This window comes from Neophocaena asiaeorientalis, unplaced genomic scaffold, assembly GCF_003031525.2.
Source record: "Neophocaena asiaeorientalis asiaeorientalis breed wild unplaced genomic scaffold, Neophocaena_asiaeorientalis_V1.1 scaffold129, whole genome shotgun sequence".
In the NCBI taxonomy this organism is placed as follows: Eukaryota; Metazoa; Chordata; class Mammalia; order Artiodactyla; family Phocoenidae; genus Neophocaena; species Neophocaena asiaeorientalis.
The window spans coordinates 2,002,418-2,020,215 of record NW_020172446.1 but is presented as its reverse complement, the minus strand read 5'-3'; the positions used below and the strand labels follow the sequence as shown (position 1 = coordinate 2,020,215).

At 34.7% G+C, this 17,798-nt stretch overlaps 1 protein-coding gene across 2 annotated transcripts in view; it reads left to right on the top strand.

Moving 5' to 3' along the window:
• The window catches only part of SUZ12 (SUZ12 polycomb repressive complex 2 subunit), a 40,704-nt gene that overhangs the window by 6,299 nt on the left and 16,607 nt on the right, over nucleotides 1-17,798 (top strand). Inside the window, exons 4-7 of one of the 2 annotated variants that reach the window (XM_024736830.1) lie at nucleotides 2,721-2,789; nucleotides 11,694-11,743; nucleotides 15,358-15,443; nucleotides 17,223-17,454. In XM_024736830.1, the coding sequence (XP_024592598.1) occupies nucleotides 2,721-2,789; nucleotides 11,694-11,743; nucleotides 15,358-15,443; nucleotides 17,223-17,454 (437 nt within the window). The remainder of the gene's footprint in view (nucleotides 1-2,720; nucleotides 2,790-11,693; nucleotides 11,744-15,357; nucleotides 15,444-17,222; nucleotides 17,455-17,798) is intronic. The other variant, XM_024736840.1, reaches the window with a different exon arrangement.

The following is a 17,798-nucleotide window of genomic DNA, read 5'->3' as shown; positions in this document are numbered from 1 at the left end:
TTTTTTTGCGGTATGCGGACCTCTCACTGTTGTGGCTCTCCCGTCGCGGAGCACAGGCTCCGGACGTGCAGGCTCAGCGGCCATGGCTCACTGCCCCAGCTGCTCTGCGGCATGTGGGATCTTCCCAGACTGGGGCACGAACCTGTGTCCCCTGCATTGGCAGGCGGACTCAACCACTGCGCCACCAGGGAAGCCCCCGATTTTAATTTTAAAGTGATAAAGTGTTTTCAGAATAAATTTGAGTTTAATCCGTAAGTGGATTAAAAAATATACATCATATTTGTTTATTAGACTATTTGACTGCCTCATTGTGGGATACATTTCTGTCGTCTGCTAATGAGTGGAGACAATTTTAAAAGCATGGCAGTAGAAATGAACTTTCTTAATTTAGTACCCCTTAGGTAAAAAATTGTCCTTTGGGACAGTTTTGAAGCAGTTTGCCAGCCAAGAAACATATACATTCCATTTAGTTTACTTCCGTGTAAAAATGCGTTAGGAATCACTTAATTCTTTTGTTGTATGCCTGGCGTATATAAGACAATAAGACTGATTTTTAACAAATTATGCTACAACTTAATATCTTCAAATGAGCGCTGTCCTTTTCAAAGTACTTGGTGAATTTGGAAGGTGATGAATTCAGCCCAGTGATAGTAGTCTTTGTTCCAAATGTTTTTGGAACTGCTTTTACAGAATTGCTTTTAGTACAATACCTTTGCTCAGAATGTTTTTGGAACTCCTTTTGTACTGTTACACAATAACATAATATTCATTGTTGGAGTACACTTACCACTCCTTTTGAAGTTGTATAAGGAGGTGTAACATTAAATCTGATATATTTGTTAAACTTGCCTTTTACTTTAGTTGCACTTCATAGAGGTATTCACATTCTGTAGGCTGACACTACACTGGCACAGTGGAAATACTGGTGAGGACAGCAGCATCTTTTATTGAATCCATTTTAGTAGGTTTTATGTAAGCTGTTTCTGAATCCTCCCCAAAAAATTTCTTGAATTTTAAGAATATTCTCCTTTATGATGACCTTTTGATAACTATTTCCCTTGTTAAATCTGAGCTACAGTAGCAGTACCTTTCTAAAGAAACAAATACTTGGTGTTGGGAGGTGGGGCTGCTTTTATGTAGTTGCCTATACAGTTTGTTTTTCCTAAAGAATGCTGGGTTACCTGGATGATCTATTCAAATGGTTGTTAACATTCAGTTTTCCTATGTACAACTCCATAAAGTTGGAAGAGGTGAACCTTGTGACCTACAGTCTTAACTTTTCTTCCTACAGACAGGGTTTCTTCTTAATCGTTACACAAAGATAAACATATTATTCTAAAAAGTTTTCAGTAACTTTACAACCCTCCTCAGTAGTACATTTCAGTATTTATACTGAAAAGTTCTTTGTAACTAGCCTAAAAGAATCCTACATTTTTCTTCTTTCTTCTCTCTTATCTATGGAGATTGAAAATGTATTGCCTGCCATCCTTCATAAAGAACTCCTTACTATGCTTTATTGGGTGAGACTTTGATATTGAGGTTTTCAGTAACTCTAAAGGTAAAGAGAGAAGCTTTTTTATACAAAAAGATCTTTTGTTAATGGAGGCTATTTATTCACCTGAAATATATATCGTATCAATTCTGCTCTTCCTATCAGTGTTTTACTACAATATATTTACATTAACATTTCTCTACTGATAATTTTTATTATAGTAGTTGAGTACAATAGCTGTTTTTGAGGAATGAGCATATTAGTAATTTCTAATATCTGAATTCAAATTTTACAAGAATACATGAATCTTTCCAAGTTCTAAATTTGAAGAAAATATATGAATATAAATAGAAATATTTGTTTCCAGTTAACATATATGGGTCTAGTCTTTCAGCTTCTAGAAAATGTATATAGTAGAGCACCTTAAGAACTAAGATGAGGCTTGTTTTAGAATCCATTCATTCTTAAATTGCTTGCTGGGTGTGTGGTTATTCTTAATATAAGCTTCTATTTTATTGGAAATTACTTTTTTCTCTTAAAGTTGTTAAGTTAAAAGCTGATAATTTTGTTATGATTTGATGGGTATGTCCTTTAAACTTCAAATTTTTTTCGTGATGGTGACAACCATCTCTTTAAAATGACATACTTTAGCCATTGCTGCTAATCTTCGAGTGTGTTTTACTAACTTCATATTTGTTTTATGGAATATCCATATTTGTCAGGTTACTTAATGGAAATATGAGTGTTTCAAAATATACATAATTTGCATTTGTTTGGCTCAGTCCAACAAATGCTTGAACACCTACCAAGTATAAGGCAATATGCCAAGCACTATGTGGCTTTCCTTGAAGAAAACAAATCTCTGCCCTTCAGGAGCTAATAATCTAGTAGAAATGAAATATTTATGCAAGTTTCACATTTAGGAGACTAAATGTCAAAATAAATGTAAACCAAGTGCCATAGGTAGGGAAAAACCACTCTGGTTTGGGAATAATTACAAAAGGTTTCGTGGAAAAGTTAGCATTTGAGATGGGACTTGAAGGCTTGTTTGCTGTATTACAACATACACTGTCTCGATAGTATTCATTGTTACGGCTAACCATCCCATAATTTATCTTATTATAAATAAAATCAGATCTCCAACTTGCCTATTATAGTGACAATAAAGTATAATCTGTTTGTTTTTCCCAGTTGAGAAGTGATTATTTTGTTTATCTGTTTCTTCCAGGAAAACATTTAAAGTTGATGATATGTTATCAAAAGTAGAGAAAATGAAAGGAGAGCAAGAATCTCATAGGTAAGATAACCTATAAGTTTACATTAAGTGACATACTTGAGGAAAGAGGAAAAAGTACAGTGATCATTTTCCTAGTGATCACCTCAATATTGTAAGGAGTTAGAATGAACCTTAGATGTCAGTTGGTCCAAACTCATACACAAATCAGGGATTACTTCTTCTGTAGCATCCCTGGCAGAGAATCAGTTCTTAAGCTTCATCTTGAATCTCTCTAATGCTGGGAACTCACTGTTTTCTAAGGCAGTTCTGTTCATTATTGTTTTTCTATACTACCAATTTCTTGCATTCTGAATCAAAGTTTCTGTAACTTCTGTAGTTAGTATTAATCCTACTACCTCATCTAAAGAATGATGGAGACTCATTTTTTTATGGAATACTCAATGTATACGCTAGGTGCTGTGCCAGGTGCTTCACAACATCACATCTCTTTTAAGTAATCATCTACAATTCTGAGAGAGGCTCTCTCTTTTTTTTTCCCATCTTGTCCTTGCTCTTATTTACATCTTTCAGGCAAAATATTCTTAACTTTAGTTTATATTTGAAATATGTTTATCACATGATAGTTTCAGAAACCTGGCCCTTTGGATGGAATCTTATTGTCTGTTTTCACATGTGTTACCCAGAACTAATCCCCAAATGTTCTGACTAGTCTAATATCTGCCTAGGCTACACAGTATGCTTCCAATCCTCGACAGTATGCTTCTACTTATTCTTTCATATGTAAACTAAAGAAAGTTGAATATTATTCTAAAGAGAAACAGGGACTTGGGTGGTGTTTGTTTATTCATTGACTACTTTTACGAAGAATGTAGAACTAAAAATACTAGATTAAAAAAATGGAATTGGGAAAATTGCCACATGGATTTTTCTTTTTCTCTTGAAGTTTTAAATCATATCTTACCAATTTAGATAGGATGTACACTGACTTAATGATGCTTCATTTATACTTTCTCATTTTTGTGACTAGTATATCATTTTTCAATTGCTTTTATTTTAAGTTCGCCTTTTCAATTAGGTTATTTTGTTACTGGAATTTTTTTATTGCATTTAAAAATTTTTATATCAGTATTTGCAGTCTTGTAGAACTGAAGTGTAATTTATATTTCCATATCTAGGCAATCTTGATTTGTAAATAAACTTTGATAGTCCATTCCCAAATCTTTACCTAATCTATTATTGCCCAAGGAATACCTTACAATACAGGTTTATAAAGACTGAGAATACTCCCAGCGCATGCCCTCTCTATTCTTTGCTTGAATTTCTATTCCAGATCGTTGGCTGTTCACCTACCCTGGACAGAGCTTTTGGGATCCTCAGGGCCTTTTTAACTTAAAGTATAAAGCTGTAGTCAGAGCCTGACCTGACATCCTCACTTCTTTTCTCCTAAACACCTTAATAGTTTGCCCTCCAGGTCTTTCAGGGCTCATGTGAGAAGGAAGAATGAACCAAGAAGAAGAAAACTTGACCCTTTTCTTCATCTTCCCCATCAGGGTTCCACCTTCATCACTGCTAAACCTTACTACTATCTCATTGTGACACTGGCTTTGATAAATATTACAGAACTTCCTTTATAGTATGTGTTGTGAGGAAGATAGATTATACTGGTCAGTTCTCTCTGAATAGTCACTCACCCAATAATTATATTTCTTTTGACCCAATGGGTTCAATAGCTAGGCCAGTACTATAACAGGGGTATTGTTAACCAACTCACAGAAACATCAGAGGGTTGCATAGAATTCCTGCTTGTAATTTTGAAAAACAACTTTTTCATTCTTTAGGATCTAGCTGGGACCAGTGAGTTGGTCATTTCAGCGCCCAAGATCTTTTTTTTTTTTTTGAAACAGACGTAACTCTGTTGGAGCTGACCATGCTTATTTAATACCCAGTGAGGCACTTTAGGCCCAGGAGGTACTGAGATACTGTACTAGGTGCTTCAACCACCCCCTCCGGCCCCCATCTTTATGAATGTCTCATTGTTGCTCCCTGAGTCACTAAAGTTAATTGAGAAATTGCTTCATTTTAAGTTTACCCCCAAGGCCCTATATTATTAAATTTCTTCAGTGTATTTCTCATCTCAGATTAGGCATAATTGGTTTAGTAGACCAGTAGGTCTACTAAACTTACCACATAGGATTGTAAGAAGTTCTCTAGACACCAGTATATAATGCCAGCATTTTAAAACTTCACACGTAAAATCTATGGGCAAATTCTCTGAGAGAACAAAATAAACCTTTGTTGTTCCATGTCGTTAATTAGTAGACATTAAAATTTTTAATCATATACAAAAAGGTATTTCCATCTATATTTTTATTCTTTACCATCTCAAACATAGAGATCTTGTTCAGTTTAATTGGATCCTGGGTCTGTTCAGTAGCTACTATCTGGATATCTTCCACTGGAACTCATGTTCTTTTAGTACTTCCACAGTTTTAATGTCTCCACTCTCAAACCCAATGTATTTCATTCTCAAAGTTCCAGGAGAATATCAAGATACCCCAAATTTCTGTAGTACTACAGCCCAAAGCTTAGAACAGTCAAATGCCTGACCTGTTTATGGCAGTTGTAGTGACTTATAAACAAAACCAAATTCCTGGCATTGTCTGTGCAAAATAAAGTTGGTGTCCCAGGATCTTTTTTGTGTTTTAAACTCTAGATCTATATTTGTCTTACTTGTCGCAGATAATGGTAGAAATTTATTAGGGGAAGGAGCTGATAGAAAAAAGAAACATGGGACATTTCATGGTTTTCACTTCTTTAAGGTATCCATTTGTGACAGTAGACCAGAATTGGATTTGTAACCTTAAAACTCAACCATAACACCCACCAACTATGAAGATTGTTTCTTTTCTTGAACAGTGGCTTCTGAAAACTCCACAGCAATTAGCAAATTTTAGAAATTCATAGTGTTCACACTATTTGACCAGGTTTTTCACATAGTCTAGTGACCAGACCTCTAGTCTCCAGGTTTTTCCTAATCTCTCCTTGCTCTTTTGGTGTGGTTATGTATATTTTAAATATCTTTATTTTCTTTTTAGAATTTCTGATATAATGCCTTATATTCTATCTTCTCCATCTCTTGTTTCTGGCATGCCAATATATTGTGGGTTTTGAATTTATTTGGAGTTTTGACCAAGCATCATGGTTTATTGGTTTAAATCTCTGATCTTTCTGTAGTTCTCTGTTCTAGCAGGATCCCAGGGGGTCTCTTGGGCTATTTATCCTACCAATTTTGGAATTCTCTAGTCATATCTCTTCTAAGTGCATCTCCACTGACTGAAAGGTATCATGAAAAGATTCCCAAATTGGAATTGCTTCCAAAAGTATTTCCTGTGGTCAAATTAGAAGCATTTCCACTTAATCATTTTCTGTTCCTGGTCCACTGTTAGTAGCTGGAGAAATCCCCTCCAAAGGTAACTGAACTAGAACATCTACTAGATATATTTTCAAACCTATGTTTTTAGTAGGTTGATAAGGTAAAGTACCTTTCATCACTTTTTGTTGTTGTTATTACAACCTAAACTTTTGAATTAGTAATCTTCCTTTTATCATCTTTTTGTACTGTAACAAAGTCTGGGATTTTTTTCTGGGATTCCCATTTCCTTAGTGTACCATGTCCCAGACACTATACTAAGTCCTAGGGGATATAATGATGAGCAAAACAGATGAAGACCTTGCCTGTGTGGAACTTAACGGCATTTAGGAGAAAAAGACATAATTGTATAATAAATATAATTATAAAATAAGTGCTGGGAAAGAAAAGTACACATAGGGAAACTATGGGTGTATAAAGCAGCAGGAGAATCAGCTCTTGTTTGAGAGTTGGATTTGGGAATAGTGATGTTCAGTGAGGGCTTCCCTGAAGAAATGAGCTTAAATTTGAAACATGAATATAGGAGTAAAATGGGGATAGAGGGTGAGCAAATAGGTGATTCTCGATAAAGGGAATATTATACATAACCTCATTTGAGGCCAGAGTCGCTGACTAGACAGAGTAGGGAGAGTGACATTTGATGAGGCTAGAGCAGATGGCCATGACCAGATAATGCAGAGCCTCGTAGGCTATTTAAGGATGTTGGTCTTTATCCTAAGAAAGCCATAAATTATTTTAAATAGATATATTGCATTAATGGTGTTTCCCTAGCCACCTCTTTTGTAGATTTAGCTGCATTTTTAAAACTTCAAGCTGCTTCGTAAGTTGATTGTCTTTTCCACCATAATAAGACCTGATGTCTTCCTCCCTCCCCTTTCTCTTTTTTTTTTTTTTTAACAGTTCCATCTTGATTGTAAGTTTTGTTTTCAAATCAGCATCTTTTCAAACTTAAGTTTTGTTCGTTTTTCAGAATCTGGGCCATAGATTTCTTTGTACATACCTACTCCTGAAGATGCCTTATCATTCACCACTGAACGCATAGGATTCTTAAAATCTAAGTATTTAAGAACACATTTTCTTTCCCCAAAACAATCATATCTCTATTGACTTTCTTTTTTACTGAATGCAGTGGCTGTTTTTTTCACTCTTAAAGAAAATAAACGTCTTTTAGAAACAGCTCGATACGTACAGTCTTCAGTGTGAAGCAGTACACTAATAAGAACACTAGTTATCTTAACGTTTACAGTTTTCATATCTATTATGTATATGTATACATATATACACTATGTAATGAGGCCAGACAGGAACAGATTTTTTAAATGTTCCTTCTTGTGTAATCTTTGGCTTTACAATAATCCCTTTATGTTCTGTCTACGATACTTCTGGGAGGTGATTCATTTATATGTAATGGACTCCCAGCCCTCATTCAACTTTATCTTCTCACTACAAAGTGTTCTCATCCTTAGGTCTGAACCTGGAAAGAGACATTGGATTCCAGAATAATGAGCTTGATGCAGTCACCAATTCCTCAGCTTTATAATACATCATAGCATGAAATGTAATAGTGTAGATGCCAAATAGCTTATCATCACACTTGGGCTATTTTGAGGTGATACCGCCATGACCCTAGAAATGAAGCCTTACACCTGCCACTATCAGATTAATGTGTACAAATTCAAGGCACTAATCTTGGTTTCTTTCCTGCATAAAAATGTTGGTCCTTCTGTGGGATCTGGCTGTTCTTAAAATTTGAGTTTCCTCTCATCTCAAAATGTTAGTCCCTTATGAATTTAAATTTACTTAACCTTATTCTGCAGACTTCTTTAGAATTGTCAGGTACTTGTGTTTAGAATCTTATCCCCAAATTTCACATTCCCCCTCTAGTTTCCTATTGCCATATTGCTTGCTTCCTAAGATACAGATAGGGAACACATCACAAAGATGAACCAAATCCTTATCTGATATCTTATCCTGATCATCTAAGCTAGATCCTTTGCTGCCTAAAACTAAATAGGCCTGACCATGTTTCTTTCTTCTCTTCTTCTGATCCAGTTTAACCAGTTAAAATGTGGACAAGGTAGCCACAAGATGAGGGAAGAGGGTAAATCAAAGGGAAAAAAAACGGCCCTTTTTCCTTGGACTCAGCCATCAATTAGGCCTCATTGTTACATTTTATTCTAGGTACATATCAAGAGTGTTTACTTTTAGGAAGGGAAGGAGGAGGGGAAATTATGCATAGCAAATCACATTCCCGTTTGTTTTTTAAGTTGGTTAATTGAAATTTGGAATTCCTTTTCTCAAAGAAACGTTATAATGGTGGCTGAATGTGCTTGCCATCTTATTTAACTTATAATGTAGCAATTAAAACTGTGTCTCAGACCATCCTTTGGTGACCTTTTTGTTTGTTTTTAATTTCCAGTCTTTTGTAGATGGATACTTTTGTAAATGCACTGATCACATACTTGGATGTTACGGCAATGTTAAATTTTTATGAAAGTGGTTAAAGTCTTATTCTCAACTTTTTGCCTTGTTGTGGAATGGTAACAGTTTCCCGAATGACCTCAGTTTGCAGACCACGTTTTGCATAACACTAATTTAAAATATCTTCTGGGGTAGATCAATGCAAGGTATTTCTGTCATTTCACAGCTGGAACTTAGAATCACATTCCCTATAAAAACAATGTAAATAATATTATAAGTACTACAGTATAATGGGTCCTGATCCCTGAACTTAAAAATCTTATTACTCTAGGGAGGACATCATTATCCTTTTGAAAATCATTTGTTGAGTGCCTTTCTGTAAGACACTGCTAGGTGCTAAGGACACTGATATGTCAAAAGAGAATGTGTGTGAAAAAATTGTGACAAAAAAGTGGTAAATACAAGTGTTTGTAAAGGAAATTAAGCTCTGGGATGTTTGGGGATGGGTCTTTGTAGAAGAGGGAGAGGGTTTTTGTGTGTGTGTGTGTGGTACGTGGGCCTCTCACTGTTGTGGCCTTTCCCGTTGTGGAGCGCAGGCTAAGCAGCCATGGCTCATGGGCCCAGCCGCTCCGCGGCATGTGGGATCCTCCTGGACCGGGGCACGAACCCGTGTCCCCTGCCTCGGCAGGCGGACTCTCAACCACTGCGCCACCAGGGCAGCCCAAGGGAGAGGGTATTTTGATGGATTGTTTAGTATTTTATCCAAGCCTCACAATCTTGAGAGAGGTTATCTCCTCATTTTATAGATATCAGGTCACAGCTAATAACTGGAGCCAGAATTCAAGCTTGGATTTTGTCATTCTATTCTACTTTCCTGTATATGGCTTTAGTAGAGGTAAAAAGGAATGGGAACCGTATTACAGACAGCAGTTAGACAAAAGATTTCGCAGTTGGGGACCCATTAGAAAATTGTAGAAAGGAATGATTCATTCAAAATCATTTTAAGAAAATTTACCTGGCCTTAGTATGTAGGTTTAACTGAAGCAACTAAGAATAGGATAGACTGGTTGTGACTAATGGATTATCTTCTAACATGGAAAATGTAGAATATTTCTTTCAGTTTTGTTTTGGAGTTTCACCAATTCTGCATTGTAGGTTACATTTATGGAACAGTTTTGATAGGAAAATGCTAATTATCTTTTAGTAAAATGGCATGTAGATTTCATAGATGGTAGATATACTTTTTAAAAATCAACTTTGGGTATAATTAACATTCAATAAAATACACTCACCGTAAGTATATAGTTTGAGTTTTGACAAATGTATGCATTCGCACAAGCATAACCACAATTAAGATATAGAACATTTTCATTACCTTGAAAAAGTCCTTTGAGCTCCTTTACAGTTGATCCCCTTAATGTACTTTTTTTTTTTTTTTTTTTTTTGCGGTACGCGGGCCTCTCACTGTTGTGGCCTCTCGCATTGCGGAGCACAGCCTCTGGATGCGCAGGCTCCGCGGCATATGGGATCTTCCCGGACCGGGGCACAAACCCGTGTCCCCTGCATCGGCAGGCGGACTCTCAACCACTGCGCCACCAGGGAAGCCCTGTGCTTTTTTTTTTGAAGTATAAATTTATATGCATTCCAATTCACTCTTTGGTGTATAGTTCTGATGCATTCAATCAGGTAACAACCACTACAATTAAGATAAACCCTACAGATTCTCTCATGCCCCATTTATAGTCAACTCCCCACTTCCTTTGTGTTTTTGAAATGTATATGATATGTGTCAGAAAGTAATAAACATGAATTACCTGTTTTCAAGTATCCCGTTTTATTTTTCTTGATACTTAAGTTATAGTTGCTATTCTTAGTTTTTCCTTGCTGTGTTTATGCTTTCTAACTCTGCTTGGACCCTTACACTTCTACTCCACCATAGTCATTTTGTTCTCTACTGATATCCTAGCATACTTTTCTTAGTATAGTACTGTCTTAGAAATGCCCTTCAGGACCTCCACCCTGTAGTTTTTTTAGCATACACTTTCATAGATTACCTCACTAAGAAAATAGAGGCATCCTCACATCTTCTGTTGAAATATCTCACTTACCTCCTGTTTCTCTAAGATGAAGAAGAGTCCTGGGCAAAGTTACAAAGCTGGCCTCTTTATAATATGTCCTCATTTCCAGTCATTACTTGTTCCTTAACGCTCTCTTGCCTCAAAGTCTTTATATAACTCTTCCCCTCTGATTATAAGAATGCGTAGATTGTCACCATCATTTAAAAAAAAACAAAAACGTACCCTTTATTGATCCCTATTGCCCTTTTAGTGCTATTTACTTTGATTCTTTAGTCAATTTCTTGAGTAACAGTACTGCTTCCCTTTTCCCAACATCTGTTCTGGAAAGTTATGAATGGCTCCTGATCACGAGATAGATTTCTCTTTTTCCAGTTTAAAGGTACTACAAAAGCCTGTTGATGTTTTTATTTATTCTAGCACAAATTAATAGTTTTTCCATTGGTAGTAAATATTTTTCAAAACAAAAGGATCATTATAGTTTATGCTTCCTTTTCATTGCTTCTAAAACTAAAAGTGAAAATGACCAGTTGAAACAGTAAATTACAAATCTATAGCAGATTTGTGATTGTATATTTCATCCCTAATTGAAGTAGGAAGTGATGGTTCTGCATCATTTGTTAGGAGGTTGAAATTCCTTAGCTTGAAAATACTCAAACACTTTTGCCTGGATTCAGCTACCATTTTGACAGGTGGGAAGGGAAAACCTGTCCCCATTTTATAGGTAGAACATTAATGCACAGTAAATTATCTTGCCTCTTATTTGGTGGTCTGTTTTTTTCTGCCTTGCTTCTTTGGTGTTTTTGTTTTTATTTGTGTGTGTGTGTACGTGTGTTTTTAATGTGTATAAACACACTGTTTTGGATGTCATACTTAACAGGGAGAGCATGGGGTCATGGACTTGAACAGAGTTAAGAATTAGACAGCCAAATATTTATAAATTAGCTGAAGTAGCTTTGCTTTCAGTGTTATATTTTAAAGTTTAGGTTATTTTTATTATAGAATATTAAAGTGATAAAATTTTTTTGTTCTATTTAGCTTGTCAGCTCATCTGCAGCTTACATTTACTGGTTTCTTCCACAAAAATGGTATGTACTTAAACATATTGGCATTCTTACAACAAAACACCTTTGTGACTGAAAAATAAAATTGCGTGTAAATTCATAAAATGATATTTAATGGAAAAGATGGTGATGTTGATAATTTAATTTCTCTTTAGTGGATTTCTCCAACAGTTTCAATTATTGCTTTATTTGGTCAATGGTGGTATATGGAGGAGGTAACTTGCAACTCATTAAACTTTAAAAGTAGTAGTTCTTAAATTTTAGTGTGTGTAGAAACATTTTGACAGTTTGTTTGAAATACGTATACCTGGACCCTACAGGGACTCAGATCTAGCAGGGTTTTGGTGGAGCTTAGGAGTCTGCATTTTAATAAAGCACCAAGGTAATTCAAAGGTACGTTGTCTGAGGAACAAGTTTTAAGAAACTCTGGCTTTAAAAAATGTGAAAAAAAAAAAAAGAATGTCAATATATATGTGTGTAACTGAGTCACTTTGCTGTACAGCAGAGGTTGGCACAATATTGTAAATCAACCACACTTAAATAAAAATAAATAAGAAACTCTGCCTTAAAAGTTTTTAAAAATTGTAGGTAGACTTTATACATAAGGTTATGTTCATCGCCTGGTTTTCTTATTGCTGTCTTGCTGTCTATTTAAGTTTTAAGTAGATTTTTTAATTACTAAAATAATCAGTGCTGTGTGGGATCATTCTTGAGAAGGTAAACGTTAGCTTCATCTGGCTCATATCTAAATAGATGAAATTCCAGCTCTTACCGCTCAACCGTACCTTTTAGGGCTCTAAGTATTGCCGTTTAAAAAATGGTGTGTAACATTATCTTACCCAACTCAGAGCCATCATCTTTCCAAAGACCGTAAGTAGAAAATAATGGGAAGGACTTGTAATGAAATTAAATTTCTTAGATTTTTTATTTCCAACATTTTTCGAACTTTAAATTATAAAGACTTATGATGAGAATTGTAGTTAATTGCCTTAGAACCTGGAATAGGTGAAGAGTGTCCTGAGTAGAACCCTTTTCTGCATAAACATTTTGAGGGTTGGTTTGTTTGTTTTTTTTGTGGTACGCGGGCCTCTCCCTGCTGTGGCCTCTCCCATTGCGGAGCACAGGCTCCGGATGCGCAGGCTCAGCAGCCATGGCTCACGGGCCCAGCCGCTCCGCAGCATGCAGGATCCTCCCAGACTGGGGCACAAACCCGCGTCCCCTGCATCGGCAGGCGGACTCCCAACCACTGCGCCACCAGGGAAGCCCTTGAGTATTTTTTTAATACAATAATAAAACAACTGAAACAACCACTGCTACCAATGGGATATATCAATGTGTTAGATATTATATAAAGAAAATTATATAGTCTTAAATGTTACTTCATTAAAAGAGGTGAAAGCGTACTGGGTAAAGTTTCAGTTGGTTTCAGAATGGATAAAATGCCTCTAGGCTTGTCCATGTTAAATTTGTGTGTGTATCCTTTAATAATCATGTAATGGAATAAAACCTTTATAAGAAACAGGTCAGGTTGGTCATCCTTGGTATTGTTTAGTAAGAAACAAAGTTTAATAATAAGCAGAATGGTTATATTAGAACAGTTTGATAACTAACCAGGTTTTTAATGTAAGAAATTTGAAGTCTGGTCATATCTGTATTAGCAGTTAATGTAACGTTACTTCTAGTTTTGCCTTATATCTGGTCTATTTTTTTATATAGAAGTAACCTCAGTAGCATTTTCATGTTTTTTTTCCTCCTAAATCATTTATAATCATCTTGTAGAGTTCATATTTCTAATCATTCATCATACTTGGTCTTCTGCGATACTTAAAAAGTACATGAACTCTTAATACTTTAGAAGCTTATAATTTGAATTTTATAGGTTTGTTAGCCCTTTGTTCTCAGGGACTTCTATAAAACATATAAATTATTCATCACTGAAATCATTATGGATATTAATCGAATAATATTTACTAATTAATATTATTTGATTAATAGTAATTAAATTTACTTGAATTAATTAGTTGAAATTAACTGGAACATGGTACGATAAACTTTTTTCCCATCTACATGACAAAAAAGTTCAAAAATTGCACAAATTCACTTGAACTTTGTTTTCTTGATATTACTGAAGTAAATGAGAAAGTAAACTCTGTTGATACTTCTATTTCCAGAAAATAATTTCCCATTATAACTTTGAAATTAGTGGAAGTTGGAAAGAAGCAGATATATTGCCTCCCTTGTCTGTTCAAGGTATATTTGTAGTTTTTTTTTTAAGAAATAATATTTTTAAGAAATCAGGATAGAAAAGCAACATCACAATCCCTAAAATATTATTTTTTTCTTTTGTTTTTAAATGAAGACTTTTGTTTAGCAATTACTACTTGAGACTGCTTAGAATGAATACACAAAGATTATTAGGGTACTATTTTCATGGTGAGTATTGTTCAGAGAGTATTTTTGTTACTGCATTTTAGATATTTGGTTATTTTATGGTATATTAAATTATTTTTATTCTGGATGCAACTTTCAAGAGACTGATTGAAATGTATTTTATGTATACACCCTGAGTAAGAAGAATGTTTTCAAGTAGAAGTATTGTCCAAAATCTCAGAACAAAAATTATTTTATTTCTGTATATGTTTATGAATTTATCTATAATATATAGAGAACTATATAGAAGTACATAGTAGTTCGATATATTAGGAACTTGATGAATGAATGATTAAATATTTAAGTTTTTTGGACTATTAATGCCTTTGGGATTAAAGACGAGCTGTAGGGAAGTATTCTGGAACCTTAATTTGCAGAAGCCTTTGTTAGTTCATTGATATAGAGAATATAGACTACTACTTTAAAATTAAATTTCCTAAACATTATAAACCAAGAGATTTCCCTAGGTAGTAAATAATATCTTGATTTTTGCTATCCCATTTAGGCATGTAAGTTTTATGTTTAATATTTTTTGAAAACTTTTTAAAATCCCTTTGGTTATAAGTTTTGATCAAATCAAAGAGCCTTTTAGTGGGCTTCCCTGGTGGCACAGTGGTAGAGAGTCCGCCTCCCGATGGAGGGGACACGGGTTCGTGCCCCGGTCCGGGAAGATCCCACATGCTGCGGAGCGGCTGGGCTCGTGAGCCTGCGCGTCCGGAGCCTGTGTTCCACAACAGGAGAGGCCACAACAGTGAGAGGCCCGCATACCGCAAAAACAAAAAGAACAAAACAACAACAAAAAGAGCCTTTTAGTTTAAATATCTGAGCATTCAAAATGAAATGAAATATGTAAAATAGTAACCAGTTCAATTTAAATGTATCTTAAACTAAATAATGTTTCTAATAGATTTTAGAAGAAGGAAAAAAAAATTTTAATGTTTATTTTGTGTGTTAACCTCTCCTGAGCTATTTCATTTGTGCTTTCTACTAAGAAGCCTTAACTGTATTTGTCAAATTTGAAACTGATTTTGGGAAAAAGGAACGAGTAAACTTCTGAGAAGACTTCATTATAGGAAGTCTTTTTTGTAAATTCTCAGACTTCTTAGGAAAATGAATACTATTTTTTTACAATAGATTTTAATCACTTCTCGGCCTTTTGGCTAAGATCATGTGTAAAATAGATTTTAAAGTATTGATTTTCTATTTAGATAAGCCATCACAAAATTCAGAAAATGAACAAAATTCTGTTACCCTGGAAGTCCTGCTTGTGAAAGTCTGCCACAAAAAAAGAAAGGTAATGTATAGGATGATACTGGTAGATGAAACGGAATAATTTTTTTCATTGAATATGTTTATGCATATATATTGTTTATGCATATAAACCTTAAAAGCTTTTAAATATGTTGATGGCTGAATTGTAAAACTGATAACCTCTTTTGCCAACCTCCCATATCTTCATGTTTTTTCTAATCTGCCTATAGGTATCTGCATAAAACTTTCTGTTACAGGAGTATGACAGTGAAGGGAAGAAGCTATCTTTTAGCATCTTAGGACGTAAATTCAGTTGCTTCCTGCCACTCCAGTCTCTTAGCTTATTTGTTTTAGCTATTTGTACACATTAATGTTTTAAATAAGGGCTAAGAGAGAGTTTTTCCCAAAAGGATTATCTTGTAACACTACTCTCAGGCAAAGAAATTTCTGTTTCTAGCGTTATCAGCCATTAACTTATAAATATATTGCTTCAAATTTTTATTTATAAGATGAAATCATTTCACCATGGAAACAAGTATTATGGTGGTTAAATTTCCTGGGCAACCCACCAAAGCCAACAGATATACTTTTAGTAGCCTTAAGTCCTTGGGTATTTTAAGAATGGGCGGGAATTCCCTGGCGGTCCAGTGGTTAGGATTTCATGCTCCCACTGCAGGGGGCCTGGGCTCGATCCCTGGTCGGGGAAGTAAAATCCCACAAGCCATGTGGTGAGACCAAAAAAAAAAAAAAACCAAAGGAATGACCTGTATAGAGGTTCTGATTGCTCATGCTTTTCCAAAATCAATCACAGTAAGGTGATATGGTGAAAACTGTGCTAGAGCGTTGGTATGGAATAGACCAAGGTGATGGGAGACAGCAGTGTAAGCATTAAAAACTCTATAAAGTTAGTTAGTAATACTCCACGCTCCCACCCAACCCCCATACACAACAAGTAGTGCTGTGAAAATTCAAGATAATATTATTATTTAGGCAAAAAAATGTGCCTGTAACTATAGTATGGTCCTTTTTGTGTTAAAAAAAATAATAGGCGTAAATGTTTTCTTCAAAGGATATATACAACCAATTGCTAATATTAGTCTTCTCTGGAGTATAAGACCTGGGGGATGGAGGAGACTTTTATTTTTCTCATTTTATATTCTTGTAGAGCAGAATTTTAAGACCATAGCATGTATTCTGTTTGTTTTTAAAAAGAAGTTACCTAAAATAATGTACTATATTTTCTTGTTAAAAAGGTCTTCTGCATCTTGCAATTTTTCAGCTTTGCTCTTTCAGCATAACTCTAGTTATAGAATTACAGAATATTACTCATAAGATGATTAATGTTACTTCTTATAAACAATATATTTAAATATATGGATTTACTATTTCTCAGTGTTGTTGATAATGGGGTTATTGTATTAATCTTTTTTCATTTCTAACAGTCCTATGAGTCATTTTGTTAAAATAGAATGTTTAAGAGGAAAAGATTAATTTACATGAGTTGTAATATTTTAAGCATGGTTTTAGTTCTATATTTCTAACTTAAAACTTTCAGATGACCATCAGCTAAATATTAGATATACTATTATATCATTATTTTCATTATATTGAGGATATCCTCAATTGTGCTAATATTTGAAAGATAGTTGATCCAAATTTTCTTTTTGCTTCATCACAATTTTCAGACATATGGTTAGAATTTTAGCATGGCATTTGGAAATCATGGCCTATACCATATTTCCTATAGCTGTGATTAGAGGTTTTATTGTAATTCTTACAATTGCATATGCATAAATAAATATAATAATCTTTGCCTTTGCAGGATGTAAGTTGTCCAATAAGGCAAGTTCCTACAGGTAAAAAGCAGGTGCCTTTGAATCCTGACCTCAATCAAACAAAACCTGGAAATTTCCCGTCCCTTGCAGTTTCCAGTAATGAATTTGAACCTAGTAACAGCCATATGGTGAAGTCTTACTCATTGCTATTTAGAGTGACTCGTCCAGGAAGAAGAGAGTTTAATGGAATGATTAATGGAGAAACCAATGAAAATATTGGTAATTTTTATTTTAATAATTTTACTAGATTTTGTTGTTGGAGATTATTAATGTGATCAGTGAAAATGATTGAACTAATACATCTTCGTAGTATTCATAATTGTGTACAGAATATTTCTTTTTTTAGTTATTTTCATAATTATTTAGAGGGAAAAATGGTGCAGAACTAGAAATAAATGCATGTGTTCTAATAGCATGGCCTTTATTTGCAAATCTCTTACAGTCTAATGAGATAATTAATTTTATGGTAGATTGGCCTTGCTCTTAGACTTTTGGCTATCGTGTTGTACTAGGTATTTAACCTGTAAAATTCTCATTGTTGTATGATGAAACATTTCATGCAG